At 50.0% G+C, this 10,348-nt stretch overlaps 1 protein-coding gene across 2 annotated transcripts in view; it reads left to right on the forward strand.

Annotated features, from left to right (window-relative positions):
• CDH2 (cadherin 2, type 1, N-cadherin (neuronal)) overlaps nucleotides 1-10,348 on the forward strand; it is a 143,479-nt gene that overhangs the window by 131,108 nt on the left and 2,023 nt on the right. For both annotated transcript variants that reach the window (XM_014541394.1, XM_014541399.1), the window contains exon 14: nucleotides 4,425-4,589. In XM_014541394.1, coding sequence (XP_014396880.1) covers nucleotides 4,425-4,589 — 165 coding nt within the window. The remainder of the gene's footprint in view (nucleotides 1-4,424; nucleotides 4,590-10,348) is intronic.

The raw sequence follows: 10,348 nt of genomic DNA on the forward strand, positions 1-10,348 counted from the left end.
TGACCTCACCATGGCACCCAGGGCCTCTCCAGCCCTCCCCACTGTGAGCTTGGCCATGGCGGATCATGTGACCCCAGAGGCATTTCTTGAATTAGGCTGCTCTTCTGAACATCGGCATGAAATGTGTTGGAGGCTTTATTCAACAATTTCTCAGTGAACCCTTTCAACAATACAGATTTAAGAAAACAAAGAAGGCCCGGCTGGTGTGGCTCAGTGGTTGAGCATCAACCTATGAACCAGGAGGTCGTGGTTGATTCCCAGTCAGGGCACAGGCCCAGGTTGTAGGCTCGGTCCCCAGCAGGGGGTGTGCAGGAGGCAGCTGATCAGTGATTCTTTCTCATCATGGATGTTTTTATCTCTCCTCCCTTCCTCTCTGAAATCAATAAAAATACATCTTTGGGGGAAAAAAGAATAAAATAAAATAACAAATGAACCCTTTCTAGGACCCCGATGTGGAGATGGTGGAAAAGGCTGGGCGGGACTACAGAGCTTTCTAAGCCTGTGTCTGCTCTCTGGGTCGTAAGGTCGGAGGAAGAGGAAGGGGCTGAGGGGGGAGAGACACAGCCTGCAGTGAGCGCGCTGCGCGGTGTATGCACTCTCGGGCCAGGCGGTCATGGAGGCGCTGTCCGTGGCCACAGGAGGCAGCTGCCATCAGCTGTCACGCGGCACGTCAGGGGTTCAAGCTCTGTTTTGCCAGATCTTCCTATTTTCGGATGAAATGTTGGCAACTGACTAGAAAAGTTGTAAAACACGGCTGACCAATCCCAGTGCATTTGTGCCTGTAACCTTTGTAGAGGGGGTTCTCTGAGGCATCGAGGGAGACAGGCTCTTCCAGGTGCAACGTGCCTCGCAGAGCCCACATACCTGCGTGCCCTCCGGTCGCCACAGCAGGGTCTGGCTCACCCTGAGTGACCAGGTCATGACTGCAGACTCGCCAGGAGTCCACCCCCGGGAAAAGACCTGCTTACACCGAAGGCTCAGTGCCTTAGTGTCCTGTTAGTCCGGCTCCTCATACGGCATTTTAATCCTCAGCATAAAAATACTTACCGGCTCTCCTCGTTATATTTCTGGTCTGTTCCCCCTTTTTACAAAAGCTTTGGTGGTCCTCGGACGGCACGGACGCACCGTTCGCCCCCGTTACACCGGGTGGTTATGCGATTCGCCATCCCCCGGGAACACCTGCTTCCCGAGGTCTGAGTGTTCACCGCTCTCCAAGTCAGTCGCTCTGTATTTTATACAATATCTTACCACATCAAAGGCTTTCGCGTCTATGCCATTGTATGCCTTTGACATAGTCTATAAATAACTCACAAATTCTGCAGAAGTTTCAGTGGAGCCCGTGGGTGTAAGATCAGGAAGTTTTCACTCGAGTCCTGTATGGGTGACATGAGGTCCTCTGTCCTGACAAGAGAAGACAGCACCCCATGCCTTCACTTGTGCTGTGGATTCTCCTTCCTCCCAGCCCATGTATTGCTCAGGGTTCAAAGCCAAAGCCAGTTTCCCCACTCTGAGCCTGCGCTTTGCCATCTATCAAGTTCACATGCGGGCTGGCCTGTCCTCCTCCCTGCACCTGCCCCCCTCCCCTATGGCCCCTGCTCTCCTCCGGGGCGGCCTCTCCTCCCTCCTTCCCCGGTTAGGTTAGCTCGGCTGAGGCTCTGGGAAGCTGCTGTGCAGGGCAGTGGGCCGAGGCGACAGAGTGAAGTTTGAGGTCAGCGTTTGGAAGTCAGGCACATCTGGCTTTGATTCCCATCCTGATTGCGGACTTGCTGTGTGACCTTGGGCAAGTTACTCAACCCCTCTGGTCTGCCTCTTCCTCTAAAAAAAGACGCTGATAAAACACTCTTGATGGGTTTGTTACAACGTGTTGGTGAGCAGACACTTATCAAGGGGCTGGTGTGGTGCCTGGCACCGGAGGGTTTGAATGGCTGTGACCTTTCTTCTCGAGTCCCCGGTGTGATCCCAGTCATTCCTCACGTTCCTGTCCCTCCACACTCCTCCTTCGGGTGCGGAGACGCCCCGCCTCGCAGCCGGGCAAGGTCTGATCCCTATGGAGTCCGTCTGTCTGTCTCTGAGTCTCAGTGGCTCTGGGACCTGGCACCAGTCATTGGGCTGCTTGAGACTCAGCCTCCTGGACTCTCGAGTGGAGACAATACAACTTAACCGCGCTGTTCAGGGCGTTAAATGAGCAAACACACGGAAAGCGCCTAGGCAGTCCCAGGACGGGGCAAATATCCAAGCCGTGAATAAATCCACACCACTGTCCGCAGCTGCAGATGGTTCAGTTCACCTGGTTGTCGACAGAGACGAAGCCTGCGTGATAAAGAGCATCAGAAACTGTAAATATCAGCATTCAGTCGGAGATTTCCGTTCAGCTGGGGATGTGGCCCTTTATGGCGCTAGAACTTGGGGGTTTTAAATCTATGGAGCATCTGCCCACACCTGCGATCCTGATGCATGTTCACAGAATAGTCAGTTTCTTGACACTCAGGCCCCGCTGGTGGGTGTGAAAGCTGGATGCGGTGCTGAGGGCCAGCCCTGACCAGAGCATCCCCACCGGCTGGGGTCCAGGGGTCCAGGGGTCAGGCCGCTTTCTGAGATCCCATGGGGGCCAGAGGTGGCAGCCCTTGTCCGTGACGCGCATGCAGTAAGGGCTGCGGGCCACATACTGTATAGTCTCTGAGGTGTATGCTTCTGTGTTGTTGTTATTGTCTTAAAGGGCCCTTTAACAATGGAAAAGCCAGTCTTAGAAAAACAGGAAATGGGTCAGACTGGCCCACAGACCAGAGCCTGCGGACTCCAGACCATGAAGGGCCGGAGAAATAAAGCGTGGCCTTGAAACCAGCAGGACCTAATACCTTCCTTTAAGGCAGCGGTTCTCAACCTGTGGGTCGAGACCCCTTCGGCGGTCAAACGACCCTTTCACAGGGGTCGCCTAAGACCATCCTGCATATCAGATATTTACATGACGACTCATAACAGTAGCAACATTACAGTTATGAAGTAGCAATGAAAATAATTTTATGATTGGGTCACAACATGAGGAACTGTATTTAAAGGGCCAGGAGGTTGAGAACCACTGCTTTAAGGAAAAGGGGAACACACCTACATCGGTTTACAACAATTTTTTATAAACATCATAATAGAGAAAAAAGTTTCCCTCCACCCTCTTAGGGTCCTTGGCCGGGTCTGAAGGTTAAACTAGCGAAGGAAGATGAGCAGAAGACAAGCGTACACACAGTTGTGACATTTTTTGCCCGGACCTGGGAGACTTCACATGGGAATGAAAACCCAGAGACGTGAGCAGAGCAGGAAGCTTTTAGACAAGGCAGAGGGGCTGGGCTGTCTGGAGTAAGTGGTGGGAATCAACTAGGAAGATAATGGGGAGAAGCGACTCGGAAGATCCGTGACTGAATTCCCCTGGGGATAAGCGTGTCCTCCCCCCTCCTGGTCCAAGCAGGGGACCCTCCATGTGAGAGTTTTAGGGAAACTCCCGTTTCCAGGGAAATCGGGGGCAAGGGGAGAAGGCCACAGGGACCTTCACATTTCTGTCATTTAAAAAAAATTCCTCCAACTGAAAACATTCAGTGTGCGAAGGTGACCTGATTGAGGGAAGTGTGTCCTGACCCTCACTGTTTCTGTATCACCTTTGCTGCTTTGGGGCAACTGTATTTCCCCGTGAGTTTGTAGCGGGGCCTCGTGTCACCCTTTCCCGTGGGGAGCTGACGAGGGGCACTCGGGGGACAGATGGAGCACAGGCGGGGGGATGAGAAACGCAGAGGCAGAGCGTGGGAGGAAATATTTCATCATCACACGAGTCCCCGGTGGCCACTGTTCGCCATCACTGAGCTAGGAAGATAAATGGGGAGAAGCGACTGGGAAGATCCGTGACTGAATTCCCCGGGGGATAAGCGTGTCCTCCCGCCTCCTGGTCCCAGCAGGGGACCCTCCATGTGGGAGTTTTAGGGAAACTCCCGTTTCCAGGGAAATCGGGTGAAAGGGGAGAAGGCCACAGGGACCTTCACGTTTCTGTCATTTAAAAAAAATTCCTCCAACTGAAAACATTCAGTGTGCGAAGGTGACCTGATTGAGGGAAGTGTGTCCTGACCCTCACTGTTTCTGTATCACCTTTGCTGCTTTGGGGCAACTGTATTTCCCCGTGAGTTTGTAGCGGGGCTTCGTGTCACCCTTTCCCGTGGGGAGCTGACGAGGGGGGCACTCGGGACAGATGGAGCACAGGCGGGGGGATGAGAAACGCAGAGGCAGAGCGTGGGAGGAAATATTTCATCATCACACGAGTCCCCGGTGGCCACGCTGCCGCCGTGTCACACGGCGCTCACGCCCCTGCCTCCTGGGTGCGTGTTTCCACACACGCTCTCCGTGGCCATCGTCACGCCACCTGCCCAGCCTTGGCCTTGTCTCCGCAGGACTACGACCTGAGCCAGCTGCAGCAGCCCGACACCGTGGAGCCGGACGCCACCAAGCCCGTGGGCATCCGACGGCTGGACGAGAGGCCCATTCACGCCGAGCCCCAGTACCCCGTGCGCTCCGCGGCCCCGCACCCCGGGGACATCGGGGATTTCATCAACGAGGTACGGACACTCCCTTCCTTTATTATAAGAGCGTTTGCTTTATGCTAATGGTTAGTTCCAGGGAGACTACCGATTGCTTGGGATGCGGCGATGTGGTTCACACTTGTTTTTCTGCAGTTTATCTGTGTGGGTAAGCAAATGGGTCTTCAGGAACAGAAAATAGATGGAGGTGCTTTGATCAGCCCCAAAGAGATCGATCAGTTAATATCCTGCCTTGTAAATGTCGTCATCCATAGGGTGTCCCAGAAAAATATGTGCACGCACTCTGAGTAATTAATTATAAGGGCAGTGCTGACTAACATACATTTCACTTTCACAGTAGGGCTCTGCTGTGACAGCGTGGACATTTTTGGGGAACACCCTGTATAGTATCGGTATAGGCTATTTCCTGAGATTATAAGCAATAGACTTAACAATATTAAAAAGCGGGTTCTCATTTCATCTCTTAGCACTGATGAATGTAACAATAGTTCACTTTCACTTTCCCCACTCTGCACCCTTTAAATCCACAAATGGTGAGAATCCAGTGCCTCCCAATGACCAGAGAGTTGCATCCAATGAGGTCAGTAGGAAGAGCAGCTAAATTAAATATTACGGAAGTGATCTAAATGCTTGTCTGGTTGAGGAGTTTTAAGAGCACCTGTAAGAGGCAGCTGATTCTCTGTTGAATATCACAGAGACGATTTTCACTGTCGGAATCCTTCTGGCGTTCTTGCAGTCATTACTGACCAGGAGTTCTGCGACATTTCTTACGTCCGTCTGGAATTAGCATGATGTATGCTGCTTCATTCGATCATGTCTGTCGTTTGGCTGCCGTCCTCCTCTTGAATTTTTATTATGCTTGTAGGAGCGACACATACTGATACTGACTGTGACTGTAGGGCGGGACTTGGTCTGCAGCCCTATCGTCCCACTCAGTATCTCCAAGACCAGGGCTGGTCCTAGTGTGTCACAAAGGGGACTACGTTCCAGGTATGTGCCACCTGCAGTCTGGAGCTGATAAGACCATTTCCTGGGCTTCCTGGACATAGTCATATATTACATTTACTACTTGGTCCACCTTAGGTTTTTAGATGCACTTACTGTTTGGAAAAAAAAAAGTTTTGAAGCACATTTAGAATATGTATCTGTCTTTACGCGTTTTTCTTACTGTCCGTTTCTAAAATGCATGCTGCTTTCTGAGCATATGTGTTGGCGCCTGCAAAGAGGTGACAGGTTGATTTGCGGTAGAAGTGATGGGAACGTAGATGGAAGCCACAACCCAGAGAACCGGCAACTCCTCCGTCTACAAAAGTCTGCCCTCACTTCCCCAGGGGATTGCTCTGCGGGCCTGGTTAGGGGACGTTCAGGGGCCTCCACCCCACTCAGGACTCCTCTCCTCTAGGACTCCTGGCACGAGGTTCCCTCTGCCTCCCTCGGAGCCCCCCTCGGTCCAGGGGGGGATGTGCACATTCCTGGGTCGGGAAGGGACTGGTCTTGGGCCACATGGGTTTGCTGAGTACGTGAATAGTTGAAAGGCTCACTCCCCAAATGACTACTGAAGCGAAGACATTGAATATGATTATAAGATAGAAAATGTGCAAGAGAAAGAGGAACCAAAGAATATCAACCCAGAAAAGGCCTACCTTTGACCCAGGAAGAAAGTCTAAGGAGGTGACGGTGTCAGGACAACTCAATAGAGCAGCGGTTCTCAACCTTCCTAATGCCGCGACCCTTTCATACGGTTCCTCATGTTGTGGTGACCCCCAACCATAAAATTATTTTCGTTGCTACTTCATAACTGTAATGTTGCTACTGTTATGAATCGTCATGTAAATATCTGATATGCTATATGTGTTTTCCGATGGTCTTAGGCGACCCCTGTGAAAGGGTCGTCCGACCCCCAAAGGGGTCGCGACCCACAGATTGAGAACCGCTGCAATAGAGGGTCCAGGGATGTGACAGTCGGTTCTGTGGGAAAATCAGAGTATGAAACTCAAAAGGCCTAAGTCAGAAATGACATTCCAACACACCAACACACCGCATAGATCCTTCCGTTGGGGACGCTCGTCAAGACGTGCTCGGTATCTTCCTGTAGCCGGACAGACAGATAAATCCAGGCCACGGTTTTCAGTAGCTGACGGTAGCGAGGAAGAGCTGGAGCACAAGTTAGAAATACATTTGAGATGTCAACAGCTTTCTTTCTCTCCGGGTCTGTTTGATTCAGCATAGCACCCAGTGTCCCAAAGGAAGGATAATACAGTGGTGATCAGAATTGGGGTGTTTATAGATGTGAGGAGTAGGTAAGCTCATGAGGACATTCTATAGTTTGTTTGTTTGTTTATATAATGAATGAATGTTGCCTCAACTCTCAAAAACGATAACATTTCCCGTCTGGTAGGAAGAGGAAAACAAATCACACAATTTTTAATTTCGGTGACAGCATTTCATTCCATTTTGAGGTTTTTAAACATGACCTTCAGAGGCTGATAAGTTGAAACACATTTATTTAATCTCAGCCCAACCGCAGGTATTAGCATACCTTCAATAATTCTACTAATCCATGTGTTTCTTTATCTCAGACGTACAAAAACCGGGGACGTCCTTCTGTGAAAAGACCGACGTTTGATTGTTATCATTTAAAAACGTATGGAAGGTGCTTCTAGAATAACTTGCTTAAAACTATGAAAGTTGAAAACTTGCTTTTGTCCCTACGGACACATTTCAATCCGTTCTCTTTAAAATATCTCTGCCCACTCTTACAGGAGTCGGGCATTTGGGTTCAAACCCAGTTGCCTCACCTAATAGCTCTGTTCCCTTGTACAAGGGCAGGATCCTTGGTGTAACCTGTTGGATGCCAGTCTGCTTCGTAGGAAATGAGGCTAATGATAGAACTTCCTTTTAAGACGGCAGCGAGGCTTACATGAGGTAATCCATGCAAAAGCGCTTGGTATAGTGCCTGTCCAATAAGAAATTCTCTTCATGGTTATCAGCATTATGTCATTATCGTTGCAAATTACCTTTCTACTGTCTTCTACTTATAAACAGAACACATAAAAACCTCTCCTTTTTAAAAAAATCGCTTTAAGTAAAGTGAAATTCCCAGAAAGGGCCTTAGTGCTGCTGGTGTCGCTGTCACAGAATCCTGTGTATTGTGAGCGTGGCGTACCCTTAGGTCCCATGTGCATTTACACCTCCGCCCTTGCGCTGGAAGGAGCGAATATACATATGCACAAGGCGCTGAGATAAATACGCCCAGGACAGCGGCTCGAGTTCCCTCCTGGTGCCTGCTGGACGCCAGGCTCTGGGGCAGGTCCTGGGGTGAATGCAGACAGCCGCTGCGGAGAAGGGGTGCCATCAAGTACAACCGACACGTGGCAGGAGAAGCTCGGGGGACAAAAGAGACCCCGGGAGTGACTCCCAGTCACGGGGGGACGGGGAGGGGGACAGCCATACAGAAGTGACAGACATTTTAACAGGCTTCAAAGGGTGGATGGGTGAATGGGTGGATGGATATTAATCAGATGAAAAAATATTTCAAGCAAAGGGACTCACATTTCAGCTGCCAGGAAAGGACGAACAAGCCCACAGCATGAGGCCCAGAGGCCCAGGGCGTGTGTGGTTGTGAAGGGGGTGGGTGACGAAGCCAGTTGTGGTTGCCGGAGCGGAGCATTCCCGAGGCAGACCAGGTGGTGACCAGTCTGGGGTCACTGAAGGCCCCTCTGGAGGCCTTACCCTCCGGGTCCCGCAGACCTCAGGCCTTTGAGGAAGGACTTCCAGTTTTTCCCATGTCGGCGAACTCTGTTGGTTACTTAAACTTTTTAATCAGTTTTGACTTAATTTTTTATTGAAGGGAATTATTTTAAGGGCTCATGCACTAATTAAAAGTCATCTTCCATGTCCCCAGGGAAGCCCTCCTCTCTTTGGTACAAACAGCCATAGGTGATGGAGAGCAATCAGAGGGTTGGGCCAGGGAGAGGGACACCCACTAACATCTGAGAGAGAAGCCGGTAGAAGCAGGGACAGTCCGGGGAGCAGGAGACCAGTGAGAGAGGCTTGTGCTGTTGCCAGGGAGGAGGTGACAGGAGACAGAGTGAGGGACCCAGCCGACCTCTGTCCTCTGGCCTCCCTCCTGCTGGCTCCTTTGCTGGGAATGTGGGTTTGTGTGGTCCCTGTGAAGGCACAGCACAGGGCCTGAAGCCGATAGGTACTCGCTCAGCAAGACCTGGGCCCCAGCCTCAGCTCTTCATCTCACAGAGGCACCTGGGACTACGGGAAACAGGTAGTTCAGCCCAGCCAGGCTCAGCGGTTGAGCATCCACCTATGAACCAGGTCAGGGTTCGATTCCCGGGTTGGGGGCTCGATCCTCAGTTGTAGGCCATGCAGGAGGCAGCCGATCCATGAGTCTCTCTCATCATTAAGGTTTCTATCCCTCTCTTCCTCTCTCTTCCTCTCTAAAATCAATACAAATATATTTAAAAAAAGAAGAAATGTGTCTTGATTTGAATAAACAAGTCCAAAAATAATAAAGATGTAAAAAAAGAAAAAAATTAATAATAAAGATTCATTTTTTGGTTACTGCTATCTAAGGCTACAATAGCTCACAACTTTAAAGTGTCGTTGGCCTAGAATAACAAAGCCTTACTCCTTTCTCAAATCACATGGTAACTGTGGGCCTGCGGTGGCCCAGGCCCTGGAGTCTCCTGCATCCCAGGAGGCAGAAGGGAAACTGCGGGGCAGGCCATCCTCCTGGCTGAGGAGGAAGGAGGGGAGTCCAGTGGACACGTGTTAGCTGGAACTCTGAAGAGTGCCCCTAGCCCTGGCCAGTGTTGCTCAGTGGTTAGAGTGTCGCCCAGGGCACCGAAGGGTTGTGGGTAGGAAAGTTTGGGGTGCATGCGGAGGCAACAGATTAATGTTTCTCTGTCACATTGATGTTTCTCTCTCTCTCTCCCCCTCCCCCTTTTTCTCTCTTAAAAAAAAAAGAAAAAATCAACGGAAATATATCATCCAGTGAGAATTTTAAAAATATATAGAATCTGCTCTACACAGCTGCCCACACTCATTGGCCAACACCAGCCCCCTGGCCGAGCCTGCGGTCGGGTGGGGAAGTGACTCTGGCTCCGCTCAGAGGCCTGTGGTCTGTGGCAGGGGCTCCACCTGCAGGAAGGGCCTCCTGAATCACTGAGGAAAGAAGTCATGAATTTTGAGAAAAATTATAGCTTGTGGTTCCCAGTCTTCACAGAATTACTGTGTAGTTTATTCTATAAATAAGATGAAGAAAATGCCATCTAACCTTATTTTTTATAGGTTGAAGTAGTTTGTTAAAGTCATTGTATCCTTAAAAGATAATAATACCTGGTCACAGTTTATCAGTTAATCTCACACTTCATGCTTTGGTAAGATCGTAAATGGCTTAATGGGTGAGTTACCTTATATTATAATCCCGTCGGGCCTTGTCTTCATTCTTCCTTTGATATCCTTCCAAATTCAGGTCAAATACAATGCCACTTCCTCCTGGAACTCCTAGTTCGCGGTGCTAGTCTGAGTTTTTTTCTTTTTTCTTTCTTTTTTTTGGTCAGCATCCTGATGACTTTTGCCTGCACTTTCTCCAGTTAACCACCTCCCATTGTATGTCTTGGCTTTGCTGACCTGACTCCCTAGGGGTTCTTTCTTGATAGAGGAACGGCATAAGTTAGTTTTTGCCTAATTTTTAAAAAATTTATCTTTATTGTGGAATGTGATACAGATGCCCTTTTTTTCTCCCATTGACTCTAGCCTGC

This window comes from Myotis brandtii, unplaced genomic scaffold (genome assembly GCF_000412655.1).
Source record: "Myotis brandtii unplaced genomic scaffold, ASM41265v1 scaffold107, whole genome shotgun sequence".
In the NCBI taxonomy this organism is placed as follows: domain Eukaryota; kingdom Metazoa; phylum Chordata; class Mammalia; order Chiroptera; family Vespertilionidae; genus Myotis; species Myotis brandtii.